The sequence below is a fragment of the Pristis pectinata genome, chromosome 4 (assembly GCF_009764475.1).
Source record: "Pristis pectinata isolate sPriPec2 chromosome 4, sPriPec2.1.pri, whole genome shotgun sequence".
NCBI lineage: Eukaryota > Metazoa > Chordata > Chondrichthyes > Rhinopristiformes > Pristidae > Pristis > Pristis pectinata.
In genome coordinates, this window is record NC_067408.1 from 2,972,869 (window position 1) to 2,996,231 (window position 23,363).

Below are 23,363 nucleotides of genomic sequence, written 5' to 3' on the forward strand. Positions count from 1 at the left end.
CAACCCTAACCCCACCTCAGCAACGGAACACTACGGACCACCTCCTGCACTGCCATAGATTGTCTCTGATTGTGTTGTTTTTCATACTCATGTCACGTTGGCACAGAGGGCACACATTTAAGCTGAGGGGGGTAAGTTCAAAGGAGATGTGGTAGGGCATGTTTTTTTAGAGAGTGGTGGGTGCCTGGAATGTGCTGCCAGGGGTGGTGGTGGAGGCAGATACGACAGAGGTTTTTAAGATGCTCTTAGATAGGTACATGAATGTGCAGGGAATGGAGGGGTATGGACCATGTGCAGGCAGAAGGGATTAGTTTAATTAGGTGTCATTAGCTTAATTAGTTCAGCACAGCATCGTGGGCCGAAGGGCCTGTCCCTGTGCTGTTCTATGTTCTATTTTCAATTGGCTGTCATCCCCAGTGGCTTCTTTTTTGGTGGCTGGGGGAGAATTCCAAATCTCTATTGGCCTTTAATATAAAGCCTTGACCCTTGACTAACTGCCCTCACTGATCTGTTAAACACTGACGACGTCCTAGAGATATTCCCCTCGACATCCATCTCTCCCACATCCTCTCTACAAGTTCGAACTAACGTCTTCTGATGAGGGGTCTTCAGTTGGGAACTCCCTCCTCTCTCTTCCCCTCTCTTTCTCTCCCCCTCCAACACTCCCCCCCACCCGTCTCTCCCTTTCCCCCTCTCCAACACTCCCCCCCACCCCATCTCTCCCTCCTCCCTCTCTCCCCCACTCCCCTCTCCCACCTCTCCCTCCATCTCCCCTGTCCCTGCCCCTCTCCCTCCATCTCCCCCACCCCTCCCCCTCCCTCTCTACAGATGCCGACTGACCTGCTGGGTGTTTCCAGCACGCTCAGTTTTTTTGTTTCAGGTTTTCAGCATCTGCAGTGTTTTGCCTCCTGATTCTGACAGAGTCATACAGCACGGAAACAGGCCCTTCGGCCCAAGTGGTCCATGCCGACCAAGATTCCCATCTAAGCTCATCCCATCTGGCCCATATCCCTCTAAATCTTTCCTATCTATGTACTTGTCCAAGTGCCTTTTAAATGTTGTTAATGTACCTGCTTCAACCACTTCCTCTGGCAGCTCGTCCCATCTACTGACCACCCTCTGGGTGAAGAAGTTGCCTCTCGGGTTCCCCCTCTCACCCTAAACCTGTGCCCTCTAGTTCTTGATTCCCCAATCCTGGGAAAAAGACTGTGTGCATTCACCCTGTCTATGCCCCTCATGATTTTATACACCTCTATAAGATCACCTCTCATTTTCCTACGCTCCAATGAATAAAGCCCCAACCTGCTCAACCTCTCTCCATTACTCAGTCCTTCGAGTCCCAGCAAAGTCCTCGTAAATCTCCTCTGTACTCTTCCCAGACTGGCTTGGCTCTAACTTGTTCTGCACTCCCCCAACCGGAGGAAATGGCTTCCCTCTCTCTCCACCCTCTTAAATCCTTTAATCATCTCGATTGGATTGCCCTTCAATCTCCAATTCTCAAGGGGATATTTAGCACATCTGCATAACAGTGGGAGGTGATTTGAATGCTTGGTGAAGTAGGAGAGTGGGGATTCAGACTGAACGAGGGAGACTTTGGGTGCTGACGTGCAGAGGGACTTTTTCATGCAGTGATCTGGGACGGTCTGTCTGAATGGGCAGTGGGAGCAGGACTTTCTAAAGAGGAGGCGGCCAGGTGATGCGGAACCTGATGAGGTGATGGTGGTGATCTCTGCCCACGGGCACATCCCTCCCCACCATCGGTAGTACCACAGGAGGCACTGCCTCAAGAAGGCAACATCAATCACCATCCAGGCCGTGCCACCTTCTCGAAGCTCCCATCCGGGCAGGAGGTACAGAAGCCTGAAGTCCCCACACCACCAGGTTCAGGAACAGCTACTTCCCCTCAACCATTCAGTTCTTGAACCAACCGGCACAACCCTAATCACTACAGTTTAGCAACACTGGGACCACTCTGATCACTTTGCATTAAAATGGATTGATTTTTCTTTGCTGTTATTGTGTTATTTCTTGTAAAAATGTTTAATTTATGTTTTTCTTGTGAATGCTGCTTATCTGATGCTCTGTGCCTGTGATGCTGCGGCAAGTAAGTTTTTCATTGCACCTGTGCACACATGGACTTGTGCAGATGATAATAAACTCGACTTTAACTTTGAAAAACCATGTTATTGAGCTGGACTAGTTGGATAGACTGGAGACACAAGAGACCCCAGACACTGGAATCAGGAGCAATCTGCTGGAAGAACTGCACACAAATCACTGGAGGAACTCAGCGGATCGGGCAGCATCTATGAAGGGAAATGGACAGTCGATGTTTCGGGCTGAGATCCTTCATCTTATCCCAACCTCACCATCAAACGCGCAGACAAGGTCGGTGCCGTTGTAGTCTGGTGGACTGACCTCTCCCTTGCCAAGGCCAGATGGCAGCTCTTGGACACCTTGTACCTACCCCTGGACCAGGACCCACCGATGTTCATCAGGCTACTGCCTCCTGCACCATCACCGACCTCATCCCCCCTGGAGACCTCCCCTCCACAGCCTCCAACCTCATTGTACCCTAACCCCACACTCTCTGTTTCTGTCTCCTGCTAAAAAATTCCATTTCGCTGGAGGAACTCAGCAGGTCGAGCAGCGTCTGTGGGGGGAGGAACTGTCGACATTTCGGGTCAAGACCCTGCATCAGGCCTGAGAGTGGAGAGGGGAGGGAGCTGGTATAAAGAGGTGAGTTGGAGGGGTGAAGCAGGGGCTGGTAGATGATGGCTGGACTGAGGAGGGGTAAGGCATGACAGGCAGATGCAACGAGAGGGGTGAAGGTGGAGACAGCAGCTGAAGGGTAATAAGTGGGGACAGAAAGGCTCCCAGTGCTGGAACCTGATAAGGAATTTGATAACGGGAACCATCAGAGGAGAGGTGTAGGGCAGGTGCAACCAGATGGGGATCCAGTGGGTGAAGTGTGTGGGTGGTAGGTGGATGGAACCAGGAGGGGGAGGAGGACGAAAACGAAGATGAGGGTTTGGGAAAGGGGGTCAAAAATGGGAGGAGCGGAGTTGGATTGACCACCCTTTTCTCTCTCCCTCGTGCAGCCCCTTGGGATGGAGAACGAACTCGCTTCCATTTCTGAGGGAACCCAGCGCATGCCACAGGTCGCCTGACGGAGCAGGTGGGGCACTCCCTCCACCGTGTGCTCCTGACACACGTCCTCGAGCTGCTCACCACCACCCCCCACCCCCCACCCCCCCATCCCAACCCACCTCCCCCTCTCCGAACAGCTGTGGGCCAGAGACTCCCAGGAGTCAGCGGGGATGGTGCATTTTTCAAGGAAGCTTTGAGGCACGTCCTTGAATCCTTTTCTCTGTACATCTGGGAACCTCTTCCCACGATGTTGCTCGGAATGCAGTGTCTGTTTCAGGAGTCTGGTCTCGACCAGCCACTAATGTATTTATTGAGTAATAAAATTAATAATAAAAAAAGATTAATAGAAACAGGCCACCTTCAATAAGGCTCCCGTTGCCTAGCGAGACCATAGGAAATCTCCCTCCCATTAACTAGCCACTACCTGACCAATTCCTAGCAGATTGCAGGGCAAAGAGTAGACTGTGGTGCCCTGTGTGCTCATGGAGAGGACTTTGGAGCAACACACAGAGGGGCTGGATGAACTCAATGGGTCAGGCAGCATCTATGGAGGGAAATGGACAGTCGAGACCCTTCGTCTGGACTGGAAGGAAGGAGAAGATGGCCAGTATAGTGACGGAAGAGGGAAGGGATGCAGCAAGAGCTGGCGGGTGGTAGGTGGATCAAGGTGAGGGGGGGGCTGATAGGCACTCGAGGGAGGTGAGAAGGTGGTAAGGATGTCAGAAGCTGGGAGCTGGAAGAAGATGGAATCCAATAGGAGAGGAAGGTGGAGCATGGAACGGAGAGAGGTGGGGAGGGAAACCGGTGGGAGGTGTGTGTGGGTGATGGGCAGAGAAGGGTGGGGGAGGGGTAAGAGATGGGGTGATAGGGGCCAGTGGGATCAGGAGGAGAAAAGAGAAGGGACACAGGCAAACGGTTACCGGAGGTTTGAGTATTCGACCTTCATGCTGTCAGGATGGAGACTACCGAGGCACAATACGAGGTGCTGTTCCTCTAATCTGCGCCTGGCCTCAACTCGGCAGTGGAGGAGGCCGTGGACAGACAGGCCGTTGTGGGAACGGGAAGTGAAATTAAAATGGCTGGCCACCGGGAGATCCCGGCTGCTACGGTGGATGGAACGAAGGTGCTCGACGAGGTAGTCTCTCAGTTTGCGTCCGGTCTCTTCATATGCAAGGCTCCTCCCCAGTTGAAACTATTCTCCCACAGTCTCATGGAGAGGATGTTTCCATCAGTGGGAGAGTCTCGGATCTAAGGGCACAGCCTCAGAATAAAGGGACGTCCCTTTAGAACTGAGATGAGGAGGAATTTCTTCAGCCACAGGTTGGTGAATCTGTGGAATTCGTTGCCACAGAGGGCTGTGGAGGCCAAGTCACTGGGTGCACTTAAGGCAGAGATTGATAGGTTCAGGATTGGTAAGGGGGTCAAGGGCTATGGAGAGAAGGCAGGAGAATGGGGTTGAGAGAAAAAAAATCAGCTATGACTGAATAACAGAGAATACTCGATAGGCCGAATGGCCTAATTCTGCTCCGAGATCTTATGGTGTTATGGTCTCAGAACTTTCTCTAAGTATCATAGAACATAGAACATTACAGCACAGTGCAGGCCCTTCAGCCCACAATGTCGTGCCAACATTTTATCCTGCTCTAAGATCTACCTAACCCTTCCGTCCCACATAGCCCCCTATTGTTCGATCGTCATCACCAATCATACCTGTACCTTCAGCTGCAAGGGCTCCGAGCTCTGGAATTCCCTCCCTGAAACTCACAATGCATATTTTCTTATAATGTTGCAGGAGACCATTCAAATCCCCCACATCTTCCCCTCCCTACCCTTTACTGCTTTCTGCAGGGACCACTCCCTCTGTGACTCCCTGGTTCGCTCATTTTCTCCAACACCTATCCCTACACCTGCTCCCTTCACCACCATCCAGGGGCACCAAACAGCCCTTCCAGGTCAGACAGAGATTCACCTGCACCTCTAACCTCGTCTACTGCGTTCAACGCTCTCAGTGTGGCCCTCTCTACATCGGCGAGACCAAGCGTGGACTCGGCGACGTTGTCTGGTACACCTGTGCTCTGTCCCCAGTGGTCACCCTGAGCTCCCACTTCAACTCCCCTTCCCATTCCCACACCAACCAGTCTGTTGTCAGCCTCCTCCACTGAGGCCCAACGCAAACCAGAGGAACCTGGGAAGTCTACAACCCAATGGTGTGAACATCGAGACACAAGAGACTGCAGGTGCTGGGATCTGGAACAACACTGGAGATGCTGGAGGAACTCAGTTGGTCAGGCAGCATCTGTGGAGGGAAATGGGCAGTTGACGTTTTGGGTCGAGACCCTTCATCTGACCCGAACATCGATTGGCCATTTTCCTCCATCGATGCTGCCTGACCCGCTGAGTTCTTCCAGCATATCGTGGCTATGAACATTGAATTTTCCAGTTTCAGGTAACCCACACACCCTCTACTCCTGTCTCGCTTTCTCATTTCCACCACCCCCCTCCCAGTCCTCCCTCCCCAGTCCACCAGTTTCGCCCTCAACAGGGTCCATCTGCCTCTCTCTTACCTGGTTCCTTTTATCAGATTCCAGCATCTGTGTCTCCACATATTGCCCCCCCCAGCCTCCATCTCTACCTCCCCCCTCCCTCCCCCACCAGCCCATCATCCCCCACCTCACCTGGTTCCACCAATCGCCTACCAGCCCCTGCCTCACCCCCCCCCTCTCCTCTTCATACCCTTAACTCCCAGCTACACTCTCAGTCCTGATGCAGAATCTCAGCCTGAAACGTTGACCACCTCTTTCCCTCCACAGATGCTGCTCGGCCTGCCGAGTTCCTCCAGCGGTTTGTTCTTTGCTCCATCTGCAGTCTCGTGCGTTGCCATTCAGCCCGTTGGGTCAATGCTAGCTCCCGACAGGGCAATCCTGAGGCACGTTCCTCCTGTTTTGCCCTGTAACCCATTCTCCCCACATCCCCATCAACTCCCCCCAGATTCTACCCCTCACCCACACACTGGGGGCAATTTACAGCAGCCAATTAACCCACCGACCCGCACATCACTGGGATGTGCAAAGAATGGGCAAAGAAGTGGCAAATGAAATACAATGTTGGAAAGTGTATGGTCATGCACTTTGGTAGAAGCAATAAACGGGCAGACTATTATTTAAGTGGGGAGAAAATTCAAAATTCAGAGATGCAAAGGGACTTAGGGGTCCTCGTGCAGGATACCCTAAAAGTTAACCTCCAGGTTGAGTCGGTGGTGAAGAAGGTGAAGGCAATGTTGACATTCATTTCTAGAGGAATAGAATACAAGAGCAGGGATGTGATGTTGAGGCTCTATAAGGCATTGGTAAGACCTCACTTGGAGTACTGTGAGCAGTTTTGGGCTCCTTATTTAAGAAAGGATGTGCTGACGTTGGAGAGGGTTCAGAGAAGATTCACTGGAATGATTCCAGGAATGAGAGGGTTAACATATGAGGAACGTTTGACGGCTCTTGTTGTTCAGAAGAAGGAGGGGGGACCTCATAGAAACATTTCAAATGTTAAAAGCCTGGACAGAGTAGATGTGGCAAAGTTGTTTCCCATGGTAGGGGAGTCTAGTACAAGAGGGCGCGACTTCAGGATTGAAGGGCGCCCATTCAGAACAGAGATGCGGAGAAATTTCTTTAGCCAGAGAGTGGTGAATCTGTGGAATTTGTTGCCACGGGCGGCTGTGGAGGCAAAGTCATTGGGTGTATTTAAGGCAGAGGTTGACAGGTATCTGAGTAGCCAGGGCATCAAAGGTTATGGTGAGAAGGCGGGGGAGTGGGGCTAAAGGGGAGAATGGATCAGTTCATGATAGAATGGCAGAGCAGACTCGATGGGTCGAATGGCCGACTTCTGCTCCTTTGTTTTATGTGGGAGGAAACCAGAGCACCTGAGGGAAACCCATGCAGTCACAGGGAGAACCTGCAGACTCCTCTCTTCGATCACTCCCCACATCCTAACTTGACCAAGTTTTTGATCACCCGCCCCGACATCATCTGGATCCACGTCCAAATCTGCACTGTCATTTTTTGTGAAGTACCTTCAGTACATTAAAGGTGCTACACAAATGTACGTTGCTGTCAACAAGACCAATTAGACAGATCAAAGAATGAAAACTGTCAGAGGCTGCTGCTTTAATTTTGAGTGCATCACTGCTTGCTTTGATTTAGAGTGGGAGTACGCAAGCTGACTGAGGCTGCCAACCACTCCCACACAGCTGCAGCATGCCAAGAGTAAGCAGCAGTTACCCAGAGCACACGGAGAATGTATGGGTAGCCTCTGAAGGCTCTCGCTGAACTTCTGCATCAGTTAACCTGTGAGAGGCTGCAGGAGGTCACACTCGAGATGAAATCCAGTCTCTGCAGGGGAGCCCACTCAAACCCTCGAACTTTCCACTTAGTCGTAGAGCCATAGAGCAATACAGCACAGATACAGGCCCTCCGGCCCAACCAGTCCATGCCGACCACAGTGCCCACTCAGCTATATCCCTCCAAGCTCTGCCCCCCAATGTACCTATCCAAGTGCCTCTTAAGTGATCCTGTTGTACCTGTCTCACCCACTTCCTCTGGCAGCTCGTTCCATGGACTCATCACCCTCTGCGTGAAAAAGTTGCCCCTCAGGTCCCTTTTAAACCTTTGCCCTCTCACCCTAAACCTATGCCCCCTAGTTTTGGACTCCTCCACCCTGGGGAAAAGACTGTTACCGTCCAGCTTATCTATGCCTCTCATAATTTTAAACACTTCTATAAGGTTGCCCCTCATTCTCCTACGTTCCAAGGAATAAAGACCTCGCCTGACCAACCTCTCCCTGTAACTCAGGCCCTTGAGTCCTAGTAACATCCTCGTAAATCTTTCCGCACTCTTTCCAACAACAGGGCGACCAAAACTGTGCACAGTGCTCCAAGTGCGGCCTCATCAATGACTTGTACAAGTGCAACATAACGTCCCAACTCCTATACTCAGTGCCCTGACTGATGAAGGCCAGTGTGCTAAAAGAACATAGTACAGCATAGGAACAGGCCCTTTGGCCCACACTGTCTGTGCTGACCATGATGCCAATTTAAACTGCATCTGCCTGCACATGGTCCATACCCCTCCATTCCCTGTCTGTTCATGTGTCTGTCTAAATGTGTCTTAAGTGTTGCTGTTGCATCGTCTCCATCACCTCCATGGCAGCCCATTCCAGGCACCCACCACTTTGTGTAAAAACTCTTGCCCCGAACATCTTTAAACTTTCCCCCTCTCACCTTAACCCTAGGTCCTCTTGTATTTGTTATTTCTACAGAGAAGCAGACAGGCAGGGGCAGGTTATTTAGCCCGATGATCCCATGTTGACTTTGACAGAGAGCATTCACCCTCCTCTCTCTGCACATAATCCAGAAGTCTTTCCCATTCCAGCATCTGTCCTGTCTACTCATGAAAGTTGAGTCCACTTCTACCATCCAGATCACAACTAGGATATGGATCAGGTGGAAAGTTGGCCAGAGCTTTGGCAGGTGGAAGTTAATCCTAACAAGTATGAGGTCATGCATTTTGGGCAGCCAAAACTGCATATACAGTCAAGGGTAGGTTCTAAGGAATGTCGATGAACACAGAGATCTAGGCGCCCACAATATCCTGAAGGTGGCAACACAGGTCAATAAGGTGGTGAAGAAGGCATACAGCACGCTTGCCTTCAGAGGTCGGGGTGTAGAATAGTTGCAACTTTTCAGAACACTGGTTAGATCCCACTTGGAGCACTGTGTGCAGTTCTGGTCACCACACTGTAGGAAGGATGTGGTTGTACTGGAGAGAGTGCAGAGGAGATTCACCATTGTGTTGCCTGGATTGGAGGACTTCAGTTCTGGGGAGAGATTGGACAGGCTGAGCTTGTTTTTCCTGGAGTGAAGGAGGCTGAGGGGTGACCTGATGGAGGTTTATAATATTATGAGAGGCACAGAGAGGATAGATAGTCAGAACCTTTTTCTCATGGTCGGTGTGTCAAAACCTAGAAGGCACAGGTTTAAGGTGAAAGGAGGGAGTTTTAAAGGGGATCTGAGGGGTAAGTTATTTTTACACAGAGAGTGGTTGGTGTGTGGAACACACTGCCAGAGGAGGGGGTGGAGTCAGGTATAATCACTGTGTTTAAGAGACATTTAGACAGACACTTGAACAGGCAATGGATAGAAGGATCCGGACCTAATGCAGGCAAGTGGGATTGGTGTGGATGGGAAAGAGGTCGGCATGGACATGGAGACACACGAGACAACCAGGTGCTGGAATCTCGAGCAACAAACAACCTGCTGGGGGGGAAAGGAACTGTCGACATTTCCGGTCAAGACCGATGCAGGGTTTCCAACCGAAACATCGACAATTCCTTTCCTCCTGCTGCTCGACCTGCTGAGTTCCCCCAGCAGATTGTTCGTTGCTCAGCCTGGATGCGGTGGGTGGAAGGGCTCCATAACTCGCTGTGTGGTTTCTCTCTGGTCCTTCTGTCGATGCCTTTCACTGTGTCCTCTGGGCACCCACCTTCACAACACTGGAAACAGTTCCTCCATCCTATCAAAACGTGACGCCATCTTAAACACCGCGATTAAATCTTCCCTTAACTTTCCCTGCTCTGAACGAAGCCTAGCTCCTCCAGTCTCCCCCCATCTCAGACCCCTCCCCGCCACTGTCTCCTTCCTGCCATCCTCAGACCCTGGATGGTTAGACGACAGGTGACAGTTTTTTGGAGGAAGCTCACCTTGAGATCTCGATGCACAATCCCCATCTGATGACAGTGAAGGACAGCCTCCAGGATCTGCTGGATGCAGTGACTGCAAAACAAAGATCCAGGCAGAAGGAAGATTCATTGAACAATCTTTTGCAAAATGTGGCAAGTATTAGCTCAGTGGTGGTGGAGAACTGGTATTGGAATTGGTTTATTATTGTCACATGTACTGAGATACAGTGAAAAGCTTTGTTGCGTGCCATCCAGACAGATCATTCCATACATCAGTACATTGAGGTAGTAAATAGAAAACAGAATGCAGAATATAGTGTTACAGTTCCAGAGAAAGTGCAGTGCAGGCAGACAATAAGGTCCAAGGGTCACAACGAGGTAGATTGGGAGATCAAGAGTTCATCATGTAGCACACAAGGGGTCCATTCAAAAGTCTTATAACAGCGGGATAGAAGCTGTCCTTGAGCCTAGTGGTAGGTGCTTTCAGGATTTTGTATCTTCTGCCCAATGAGAGGGGGGAGAAGAGAGAATGTCCGGGGTGGGTGGGGCCTTGATTATGTTGGCTGTTTTGCCGAGGCAGCGGGAAGTGTAGACGGGAGTCAATGGAGGGGAGGCTGGTTTGGCATCTCGAAGAAGCAGCCAGTGCAGAGGGAGCCAATTTGATCACAACGGACTCCAGCACTGTTCTTTCCTCAAACAAACTCCAGCTGTGTCTAATTAGGGGTCTGAGCTTTGGGGAGACTGTCAGAGGCATGGAGCATTGTGTGCAGTTCTGGTCACCCAGCTATAGGAAGGATGCGATTCAGCCAGAGATGGTGCAGGAAAAATTCCCCAAGGATGTTGCCGGGACTGGAGGGCTTGAATTATAAGGAGAGACTGGACAGGCTGGGACTGTTTGCCCTGGAGCGTAGGAGACTGAGGGGTGACCTTATAGAGGTTTATAACATCATGAGGGGCAGAGATAGGGTAGATAGTCACAATCTTTTTGCCTGGAGTAGGGAAGTCTAAAACTAGAGGGCATAGGTTTAAGGTGAGAGGGGAAAGAATTGAAGGGGACCTGCGGGGCAGGTTTTTCACCCAGAGGGTGGTGCGTATATGGAACGAGTTGCCAGGGGAAGTGGTTGAGGCAGGTACAATAACAACATTTAAAAGACACTTGGACAGGTACATGGATGGGAAAGGTTTAGAGGGATATGGGCCAAATAGGTAGGCATCTTGGTCAGCATGCATGAGATGGGCCGAAGGGCCTGTTTCCATGCTACATAACTCCATCAATCTATGAATTCAGTGGATCGGATCCAGGGCAAGAGGGTCGACAGTTCTGTGGAGACACTGAAGAATCCATAACTTTTCTGCTTGGAGCCAAGAAGGTTAAGGGGAGATTTAATGGAGGCGTTTGGAATCACTAAGGGGTTTTGATCGGGTAAATGCACAGAAACTGTTCCTGAGGGAAGGTGGGTGCCCAGAGGACACAGAGCAAGGGGGCGTCAACAGACAACCCAGAGGGGAGTGGAGGGGAATGCTTTCACGCAGCGAGTTGCCGTGATCTGGGATGAGCTCCCTGAAAGGGGGGTGGCAGCAGCTTCAACAGGAACTTTCTGAAGGGATCCGGAGATAAACTGGAAGGGGGAAATATTATAGCGCTGTGCAGAGACAGCAAGGAAGTGAGACTCTTGCTGATGGGCCTCCTCCTGAGCAGCTACCACACATCTCAGCACCGCCTTCATAAGGATAATTAGCAATGAGCAATAAATGTTGGCCCTGCCATTGATGCTCACAATCTGTGCCTGAATAAAAAATAATTTGAATTATTCCTCCCACTTCAGCCTTTCGATTGATGCCAGCTGCAAGCAGATGGTGTGCTTGGTCAGGGCGGCTTTGCTCAGTGTGACAGCTCAGAACCTTGGAGCTAGCACAAGGAGTTCTAAGGCTGTCTCTCCCCCAGAGGGAAGCTCCACGAGCTCGATCTTTGCATCTCATCAGTCCCTGGGGTGCTACAGAGAGACCTTGGGGAAAAAGTAAGCAACCACCCTCACGATCCTACCTGGCATCAGCCTCACTGTAGTACTCCCGAGCCACAATATCTTCAAACAGCTCTCCACCTGTTATCCTGCAAAGGATGAGAAAGGATTTATTGACGAGTGGTGATGGAAAGCAACGGTTACTCACAGGCCACTTGGCCCTTCTGCTCTCCGCTAGCGTTTCTGCTCCGCTCACCTCTCTCAGTCTCTGCCCCTTCCTACCCGTCGCTCATCTTCCTGCACCATGTATCACTGTCTGTGCAGGATATTACATTTCAGGAGGAAGATGGGCTTTGCTTCTTTACATTACCTTTCGCAATATTCCAAAGAACTTTAAGTACTTCTGAATTTCTGCCTCACAGCTCCAGAGACCCGGATTCGATCCTGACCTCCGGCGCTGTCTGTGTGGAGTTTGCACGTTCCCCCTGTGTCCGCGTGGGTTCCCCCCCCCCCCTCGGCTGCTCCGGTTTCCTCCCGCATCCCAAAGATATGCAGGTCGGTGGGTTAATTACCCCCAGTATGTGGCTGAGGGGTAGAATCTGGGGGAAGTGGATGGGAATGTGGGGAGAATAAAATGGGATTAGTGAAAATGGGTGGTCAACACAGAATCGATGGGCTGAAGGGCCTATTTTCAGGCTATGACTGACTCTATCTATGAATTGTACCCACAGCTACAATGTTAGATACGTGCTCTGAGTTCCATACAATAGATCCCACACACAGTGTAGTAACAATGAGCAGATAATCTGCTTTTTGTGATTTTGATTAAAGGTTAAATATTGGTCCAGAACATGGGGAGAACGTCCATGCAAAGTATCATCACGGGACTTTTTTACATCCACCTGGGAGAATCGGCAGAGTCTAAAGTCAGTCTGAAGTCCAGCAGGTAAAAGGTGTCTCTGCCACTGTGTGCAGTTCTGGTCGCCCCATTACAGGAAGGATGTGGAGGCTTTGGAGAGGGTGCAGAAGAAGTTCCACCAGGATGCTGCCTGGATTAGAGGGTATGAGCTATAAGGAGAGGTTGGACAAACTTGGGTTGTTTTCTCTGGAGCGACGGAGGCTGAGGGGAGACCTGATAGAGGTTTATACAATTATAGAGGCATAGAGGGCATAGGTTCAGGTACAGGCACATGTGCAGTTTAAATTGGCCCCAGGGTCGGCACAGACAAAGTGGGCCGAAGGGCCTGTTCCGGTGCTGTACTGTAGTGTTCTACATTCTATGACACTGCAGCACCACCTCAGTGCCATGTTGAGAGACAGTGCTCAGAATCCGGAATGGGATGACCTTCTAAGAATGAGGCATAAGGTATCTTTATTAGTCACATGTACATCGAAACACACAGTGAAATGCATCTTTTGTGTAGAGTGTCCTGGGGGCATCCCACATGTGTCACTACGCTTTCGGCACCAACATAGCATGCCCACAACTTCCTACCCCGTACGTCTTTGGAATGTGGGAGGAAACCGGAGCACCCGGAGGAAACCCACGCAGACACGGGGAGAACGTACAAACTCGTTAACAGATAGTGGCGGGAATTGAACTAGGGTCGCTGACACTGTAATAGCGTTACGCTAACCACTGCACTACCGTGCCTGGCCCACTAAGAACTCCCCACTGAGCCGTGGAGTTTGTTCAGACCCTGGAATCTTGTTGTTCACTGATCAACAACATCTCCGATAGACTGGCTCCCGAATATAACTCTAGCAATCTGTGAACTCAGTGGATCGGATCCAGGGCGGAGGGTCAACACTGGAGAATCCACAACGTTTCTGCTTGGAACCGAGAAGGTTAAGGGGAGATTTAATGGAGGCGTTTGGAATCACAAAGGGTTTTTGATCGGGCAAATACACAGAAACTGTTCCTGATGAGGGAGGGTGGGTGCCCAGAGGTCAGCAGAGGACCCAGAGGGGGGGTGGAGGAGTATGTTTTCACATTGTGAGTTGTCATGATCGGGGATGTGTTCCCTGAAAGGGGAGCAGCAGCTTGAACAGGAACTTTCTAAAGGGAACCGGTGATGAAGGGGGAAATATCACAGGGACAGTAAGGAAGTGGGGCTCTTGCAAAGAGCTGACATAGGGTTGATGGGCCAATGGGCCTCCTCCTGAGCAGCTATCACACATCTCAGCACCGCCTTCATAAGGATAATTAGCAATGAGCAATAAATGTTGGCCCTGCCATTGATGTTCACAATCTTTGGTAACTTGCTTACAGCAAACCACACAGGAATAAATTATGTCTCTTTCGACTTTCAGATTTTAATGTTGCAAAATCAAAGGGGACTACAGAATGGAAAATTATAAATGCACGACATCTCTTGAGGATAGGGTGAGCGAGCTCGGGCTTTTCTCTTTGGAGAGAAGGAGGATGAGAGGTGATTTGATAGAGGTGTACAAGATGATAAAAGGCATAGATCGAGTGGACAGTCAGAGACCTTATCCCAGGGCGAAAATGGCTCACAATGAGGGGGCATAATTTTAAGGTGATTGGAGGAAGGTATAAGGGGGATGTTAGGGGTAAGTTTTTTTTTACACAGAGAGTGGTGGGTGTGTGGAACGCACTGCCAGCAGAGGTTGTGGGGGCAGATACATTAGGGACATTTAAGAGACTCTTAAATAGCCACATGAATGATAGAGAAATGGAGGGATATGTGGGAGGGAAGGGTTAGATAGATATTAGAGCAGGATAACATGTCGGCACAACATCATGGGCCGAAGGGCCTGTACTGTGCTGTAATGTTGTGTTCACTAAACAATGGATCTCATTAAATCTACACTTCCCGAATCCCTCCCATGCACAGACACACTCCCGTTTCAGCATTTGCTCTAGGCGTTAATCCAGCAAGAAATGCCTGAGAGTCAAAGCCCAGAAATGGTCACAGCTCTGACAGACAGATGAGCAAAAGGCTTCGCTGGGAGCTGGCTTATGTTCTGATGAGAACACTGAGCCAGACTGGCGACTTTTAACACCAGCGATGGTGCCTTCAGCATAGTAACACATCCCCGAGACTCCTCATGTGATGGTTTTCCAACAAAGATTGGCACGGAGCCACAGGAGATGGTTCTGGGCAGCGCGAGAGTGAAGATAAGTCTTAAGGAGCACTTTTGGAGAAGGAGATTGGGAGGTTTGGGAAGGGAATTTCAGAGCTCGTGGCCCAGGCTGCTGAAGGCACTGGTGCCAGTGGGGGAATGATTAAAATTTGGTTTAAGATCGAGAGTGTGGCATGGTGTGAAGGCTTCAGGGAAAGAGAAACAAAGGACTGCAGATGCTGGAATCTAGATGAAAAACACGATGATGCTGGAGGAACTCAGCAGGCCAGGCAGCATCCGTGGAGAAAAGCAGGCGGTCAGTGTTTCGGGTCAAGACCCTTCTTCAGGACTGAAGATAGGAAAAGGGGAAGCCCAATATATTTCAGAGGGAAAAGCAGAGCAGTGATAGGTGGACTAAAGAGGGGAGGTGGGGTGGACACAGGGTGGTGATAGGTAGATGCAGGTAAGAGATGGTGATGGGCAGGTGTGGGGGAGGAGGGGAGAGCAGATCCACCGGGGGATGGGTCAAGGGTAAGGAGGAAAAAAGTGGGGTAGAAAAAAAAGAGGGGGCTAGGAAAAGGAAGAAGAGAGACATGGTTGGGGGGGGGGGGTGGTTGTGGGGATTACTTAATGTGGGAGAATTCAATATTCATGCCGTTAGGCTGCAAGGTTCCAAGACGGAAAATGAGGGGCTGTTCCTCCAGTTTGCACTTGGAATTCTCCCGGCAGTGGAGGAGGCCGAGGGCTGACATATCAGTGATGGTGTGGGAGGGGGAGTTGAAGTGACCGGCAACAGGGAGATGCAGGTCGCGGTTACGGATGGAGCGCAGGTGTTCTGCGAAACGGTCACCTAGTCTGCGTTTGGTCTCGCCGATGTAGAGGAGGCCACACTTGGAGCACCGAATGCAGTAGGTGATATTAGGGGAGGTGCAGGTAAATCTCTGTCTCACCTGAAAGGACTGTTTGGGTTGCTGGATGGAGGTGGTGTAGGGGCAGGTGTTCCACCTATGACAGGGACAGTGGAAAGTTCCCGGGGTGGGAGCGGGATGGGTGGGGGGGTGGAGGAGTGAACTAGGGAGTCGCGGAGAGTGCGGTCCCTGCAAAAGGCAGAAAGGGGTGGGGAGGGGAAGATATGCTTGGTGGTGGGGTCCCGTTGGAGATGGCGGAAGTGGCGGAGAATGATGTGTTGGATACGTAGGCTGGTGGGATGAAATGTGAGGACAAGGGGGACCCTACCCCTGTTGGGTCTGGGAGGGGTGGTGGTGAGAGCGGAGGTGCGGGGAATGGAATGGGCTACAGACAGGAAGGGGTGAGGCTGTGGTGGGAACATTGCAAACGGTGTTCATTTTCCATAATTCACTAACTTTTGCAAAATGAAGACTCAAGTGCTGCAGAGAGGCTGATAAACTTGGGTTGTTTTTTCTGGAGCGTCGGATGCTGAGGGGAGACCTGAGGTTTATAAGATAATGAGAGGCACAGATAGGGTAGGCGGTCACTTATCCTGGGGTAGACATGTCAAATCCTAGACGGCATGCGTTTGTGAGAGGGGAAGAGTTTAAAGGAGATGTGTGAGGAAAGTTTTTTTTCCCCACAGAGAGTGGTGGGTGCCTGCAACGGGCTACCAGGGGAGGTGGTGGAGGCAGATACGATAGTGGCATCCAAGAGGCTGTTAGACAGACGCATGAACGTGCAGGGACTGGAGGGATGTGGATCATGTGCAGGCAAAAGAGATGTTTAATTTAGCATTGTGTTCAGCACAGTAACTATGGGCTGAAGGGCCTGTTCCTGTCCTGTACTGTTCTGTGTTCTAAGTGCACAGTCATTTTCACAAGTGCATAATCCATGTGACAAGTTCTCATCCCTCCCACGACCTATTTGTCCCACTGCCGTCTGGCAAGCGGTACCGGAGCATCCGGGCCAGAACTACTAGACTGCACAACAGTTTATTCCCCCAGGCTCCTGAATACCCTGGTAGATAAATGCCGCATCAAAAGCTCTGGTTTGCACAACGGCGTATAAGAACTTTGGCTGCTGCCGAACATGTTTATACAATGAGTACAACATACTGAGCTTGTATTTCTCTTGTTCAACTCGGTTTCGCACTAACTCTGCACTAAATTTGTATTTTGTATGTACCGTTTTTTGCACTATTTGTACTTGCACAATATTTTTTTATTTTTTGATTTTTGTTTGTGTTTATTGTATGTCCTCTGTTCTATGTACGTCCTCTGTTGTGTGAGTCTGGGGGAAACGACATTTCGTTCCACCGTGTGTTTTTACAGCATGTGGGTGACTGACAATAAAGTAACTTGAACTTGAACGTAGAAGGTCTGACATCAAGTCTGGCGATGGTTATGTTCACCTGGAGCTTTCTTGTTCACCACTCTGAGTGTGTGATGTGCAAACACATCCCCAGGCATTGTAACCACATCACATTGATGGGCTGACAGTACTGGCGAGAGGACGCACTGCAGCAACTCACCGAGACTCCTCAGACAGCACCTTCCAAACTACCTCTACCAGCGAGAAAGACAAAGGGCAGCTACAGCCCAGGAACACCACCCCCTGGAAGTTGCCCTCCAAGACACACATCATCCTGACTTGGAAATATATCGCTGTTCCTTCACAGTCATCCAACTCCCTCCTTAACAGCACTGTGGGTGCACCCACACCTCAGGGACTGGTTCAAGAAGGCAGCTTGCCAGCACCTTCTCAAGGGCGACTAGGGATGGGCAATTAAATGCTGGCTCAGCCTGTGAAGCCCACATCCCTTCAGTGCATGATGAAAAGGCCATCTTCTTACAGGAGACCCTGGTTCCATCCCAGCTGCCCAATTACAACACAAAATTCAAACCAGGAAATTAGGAGTAGGTGACTTGACCCCTCAGTCTGTGAAATGTGGGTCAGGTTCCAAGGCCAGTACTGAGGGCACTATACCTCCTCCTGCTGCAGAGGTACAGTCATCGTTACAAGTGCTGGGATTAGCCTGGGGAAAATGGTGAATCAGAAGCAGTTTCGCCTCCTGTTCGATTCCAGCAATCGATGGAATGAACATTGAGTAGGGTGTAAGGCTGTGATATTTGCTGTACCCGGGACCAAGCTCATCACCCACACACCTTCGAATGCTACAGCTCGAGGTACAAACACAGACACAGGGCAGCAGGAGGTCACAAACGCAGCCTGAGATTTCCACCATTACCCAAGGGGGCAGCCGGGAGCTGGGGTGGAACATCTCATCAGAAAGGCAGCACGCCTGAAAGGGAGCACTCCCTCAGTACCACCTCTCCCAGAGTGTGGCCCTCCCTCAGTACCACCTCTCCCAGAGTGTGGCCCTCCCTCAGTACCACCCCTCCCACAGTGTGACCCTCCCTCAGTACCGCTCCCCCACAGTGCTCCATCCCTACTGCTGTCAGCTCGAGTCCTTATGCTCAGCTCTTGAGGCAAAGGACGGGCTGCCGAGGATCGAGGTACTGCTGGTACCTGAACACCTGTAATACAATATATTGTAACCGAGCATCCTCGCGTCCTGAAAATATTTCTTAAATACAACTTACAAGTCAAAGATCAGGTAGTGGTGCCCCTCCTCAGATATGCTGTCGTGTAGTCTCACTGTAGGAGAAAGAAACACAAAGCCTCGGGTCAGTGAGGGCAAGGCAGGAGGGGTTGCACAACAATATAACACCATGAGACCTTGAGATATAGGAGGAGAATTAGGCCATTCAGCCCATTGAGTCTGCTCTGCCATTCAATCATCCTCGTTATGACCTTGCACCTTATTGTCTGCCTGCACTGCACTTTCTCTGTAACTGTAACACTTTATTCTGCATTCTGTTATTGTTTTCCCTTGTACAACCTCAATGCACTGTGTAATTAATTGATCTGTATGAATGGAATGCAAGACAAGTTTTTCACTGTATCTCAGTACACGTGACAATAATAAACCAATTCCAATTCCAGCTTCAAGTTCCTTGGAGTGAACATCACCAATAGCCTGTCCTGGTCCAACCATGTAGACACCACGGCCAAGAAAGCTCACCGCGCCTCTACTTCCTCAGGAGGCTAAAGAAATTTGGCATGCCCCCTTTGACAGTCAACAACTCTTATTGATGCACCATAGAAAGCATCCTATCTGGATGCAGCATGGCTCAGTACAGCAACTGCTCTGCCTGGGACTGCAAGAAACTGCAGAGAGTTGTGGACACAGCCCAGCACATCACGGAAACCAGCCTCCCCTCCATGGACTCTGTCTATACCTCTTGCTGCCTTGGTGAAGCAGCCAGCATAATCAAAGACCCCACCCACCCGGGATATTCTCTCTTCTCCCCTCTCCCATCAGGCAGAAGATACAGGAGCCTGAGGGCACATGCCACCAGGCTCAAGGACGGCTTCTATCCCAATGTGATAAGACTATTGAACAATGAGATGGACTCTTGACCTCCCAAATCTACCTTGTTATGACCTTGCATCTTATTGTCTCCCTGTAGCTGTGACACTTTACTCTGTATTCTGTTATTGTTTTTACCCTGTACTACCTCAATACATTGATGAATGAATTGACCTGTACGATCGGTATGCAAGACAAGTTTTTCACTGTAACTTGGTACAAGTGACAATAACAAACCAATATCAATACCAATTTTCTTTTCAAATCCATTCCCCCACCTTCTCCCTGTAACCCTTAACTGCTTTACCAATCAAGAACCTATCAACCTTGCCTTAAATACACACAATGACTTGGCCTCCACAGCTGTCTGTGGCAACGAATTCCACAGATTCACCACCCTCTGGCTGAAGAAATCAGCCAACGATTCAATCAGTGAAGTCCCTCCACAATCACTATTTACCACTTTACCTTACCCCAGAATTTATTGCCCCTGAGAAGGTGGGAGTGAGCCACCTTCTCGAACTGCTGCAGTCCTTCTGGTGAAGGTGTTCCCACAGTGCTGTCAGGAGGGAGTTCCAGCGTTTAGAGAATAATTGATTGGTTGTAGTTACAGAAAAGGAATGCAGCCTTATCAGAGCAGTACATTCTGTTTCATAAAGAAGTGTGGTGTGCAAAGGGTGGGTAACTAGTGACCCTTAGAGAGACTAAAATTGCCCCCAATACACTGAGGACATTCACCCTTAGATTTTTGCCCTCAGGGGGCAGTTGGAACCTTGACTCTGAAGTATTTGTGACAATAACCTAACCGGTAATTGGTTTATAATTTCATATGTACCGAGGTACAGAGAAAAACTCTGCAAGCCATCCAGACAGATCATTCTATACATCAGCACATCCAGGAAGTACAAAAGGAAAAAAGAATAACAGAATATAGAAAATAATGTTGCTGTTACAGAGGAAGTGCAGTGCAGGCAGACAATAAAGTGCTGGGGCCATGACAAGGTAGACTGAGAGATCAGGAGTTCATCTTTAGCGTACAAGAACTCTGTTCAAGAGTCTGATAACAGTGGGACAGAAGCTGTCCTTGAGCCTGGTGGTGTGAGTTCTCAGGCTTTTGTATCATAGAGTCATTGAGCACGGAAACAGGCCCTTTGGTCCAACTCGTCCATGCCAACCAAGATGGCCATTCCAAGCTAGTCCCATTTGCCAGCGTTTGGCCCATAACCTTCTAAACCTTTCCAATCCGTGCACCTGTCCAACTGTCTTTTAAAAGTTGTTATTGTACCTGCCTCAACCACTTCCTCTGGTGGCTCGTTTCGCATAGATACCACCGTTTTTTGTAAAAAAAAAGTTGCCCCTCAAGTTCCTATTAATTCTTTGTCTTCTCACCTTAAACCTGTGCCCTCGAGTTCTTGATTCCCCAACCCTGGGAAAAAGACTGTGCATTCACCCTATCTATGCCCCTCATGATTTTATATATGATCTTCTGCCTGATGGAAGGCGAGAGGAGAGAATGTCTGGGGTGGCTTCAATTCTTTGACACACCCAAAGAATGGGGGCAGAGACTGCTGCACTCCATAAGACCCTAAGACAAAGGAGCAGAAGTCGGCCATTCGGCCCATTGAATCTGCTCCGCCATTCTATCATGAGGTGATCTATTGTCCCATTTAGCCCCACTCCCCCACCTTCTCACCATAACCTTTGATGCCCTGGCTACTCAGATACCTATCAATCTCTGCCTTAAATACACCCAGTGACTTTGCCTCCACAGCCGCCCATGGCAACAAATTCCACAGATTCACCACCCTCTGGCTAAAGAAATTGCTCCGCATCTCTGTTCTGATCTCGTAATCTCCCTCAGCTAGCTCACATCACCAGGGCAGTTGTTAAGAGCCTGAAGTGATGATGACATGACTCTACAGATATATAAATAGAGGGTGTCGAGGGCAAGTGTGAGACCAATGGAGGGCAAGGCAGGGGTATTAACAACAAGGGGCAAGGAGATGTGAACAGGGAGACCTGGGGGTGCAGGGACATAGTTCCTTGAAAGTGGCGACACAGGTAGACAGGGTGGTGAAGAAGGCATTCGGCACGCTGGCCTTCATCGGTCAGGATATTGAGTACAGGAGTTGGGATGTCATGTTACAGCGGTACTAGACGTTGATAAGGCCACGTTTGGATTACTGCATACAGTTACGTAGAACAGTACAGCACAGTGCAGGCCCTTCAGCCCACCACGTTGTGCTGAACTGTATGAACACCTCCTCCCTGATCAATCTAACCCTTCTCTCCTGTACAGCCCATAACCCTCCATTTTTCTTACATCCATGTGCCTGTCTAAGAGCCTTTTAAATGTCCCTGTTGTATCAGCCTCTCCCACCACCTCCGGCAGTGCGTTCCAGGCACCCACCACTCTCTGTGTAAAGAACCTATCTCTGACATCTCCCCTGGACTTTCCTCCACTTACTTTAAACGGGTGTCCTCTGGTATTGGCCATTGCCGCCCTGGGGAAAATGTGCTGGCTGTCCACTCTTTTTATGCCCCTCATAATCTTATACACCTCTATCAAGTCGCCTCTCATCCTGTGTTGCTCCAAAGAGAAATGACCTAGCTCAATCAACCCATCCTCATGAGATGCCCTCCACTCAATCAACCCATCCTCATGAGATGCCCTCCACTCAATCAACCCATCCTCATGAGATGCCCTCCAATCCAGGAAACATCCTGGTAAATCTCCTCTGTACCCTCTTTAAAGCTTCCACATCCTTCCTATACTAAGGTGACCAGAACCGAACACAATACTCCAAGTGTGGTCTAACCAGAGTTCTATAGAGCTGCAACATTACCTCGTGGCTCTTGAACTCAGTCCCCCGACTAATGAAGGACAAAACACCACATGCCTTCTTAACCACCCTATCAACTTGCGCAGCAACTTTGAGGGATCTATGGACTTGGACCCCAAGATCCCTCTGTTCCTCCACACTGTTAAGAGTCCTGCCATTAACTTTATACTCCGCCTTCATGTTCATTCTTCCAAAGTGTATCACTTCACACTTTTCCGGATTGAACTCCATCTGCCACTTCTCCGCCCAACTCTGCATCCTGTCTATATGCCGTTGTAACCTACGACAACCTTCTACATTATCCACAACCTCTCCAACCTTCGTGTCATCTGCAAACTTACTAACCCACCCTTCCACTTCCTCATCCAAGTCATTTATTAAAAAAAATCACAAAGAGCAGGCGTCCCAGAACAGATCCCTGCGGAACACCACTGGTCACCGATCTCCAGGCAGAATAGTCTCCATCTACCACCACCCTCTGCATTCTGTGGGCGAGCTAATTCTGAATCCACACAGCCAAGTCTCCATGGATCCCAAGCCTCCTGACTTTCTGGATCAGTTCCGGTCACCCTGCTATCGGAAGGATGTCATTAAACTGGAGAGGTTTACGAGGACGTTACTGGGATTGGAGGGTTTGGGCTATAAGGAGAGGCTGGGACTGTTGTCCCTGGAGTGAAGGAGGCTGAGTGGTGATGGTACAGAGGTTTATAAAGTTATGTGGCATGGATAAGGTGAATAGTCAGTCTTTTCCCAGGGTAGGGGAGTCCAACCCTACAGGGCGCAGGTTTAACGTGAGAGGGGAAAGGTTTAAAAGGGATCTGAGGGGCAACTTTTCCACACAGGGGGTGGAACGAGCTGTCAGAGGCAGTGACAAGAACAACACTTAAAAGACATTTGGACCGATACGTTGATAGGAAAGGTTTAGAGGATATGGGCCAAATGCGGGTAAATGACACTAGCACAGTTAGCATGGTCAGTATGGACAAGTTGGGCCGAAGGGCCTGCTTCTGTGCTGTACAACTCTGTGGCTCTTATGCAAAGTACAAGTTAAAGTTATACTTTGCATCAGTGTTCCCAGTGGCAGATACTGTAAATCTCCCAAAGGTTACAGACATGCTACTTTCAAATACAATGAAAATTCTTGTAGCAAACCCAACCACAAGCGACAAGGTGCTGGGAAAACTCATTGGACTAAAGACAGGCAAGTCACCA

The 23,363-nt window shown here is 49.9% G+C and overlaps 1 protein-coding gene across 1 annotated transcript in view; it reads right to left on the reverse strand.

The window, feature by feature from the left end:
• LOC127569302 (calcium/calmodulin-dependent protein kinase type II subunit alpha) overlaps positions 1 to 23,363 on the reverse strand; it is a 197,166-nt gene that overhangs the window by 54,489 nt on the left and 119,314 nt on the right. The window contains exons 4-6 of the mRNA XM_052013818.1: positions 18,479 to 18,533; positions 11,921 to 11,986; positions 9,898 to 9,970 (exon numbers count right to left, since the gene is read on the reverse strand). Coding sequence (XP_051869778.1) covers positions 9,898 to 9,970; positions 11,921 to 11,986; positions 18,479 to 18,533 — 194 coding nt within the window. The remainder of the gene's footprint in view (positions 1 to 9,897; positions 9,971 to 11,920; positions 11,987 to 18,478; positions 18,534 to 23,363) is intronic.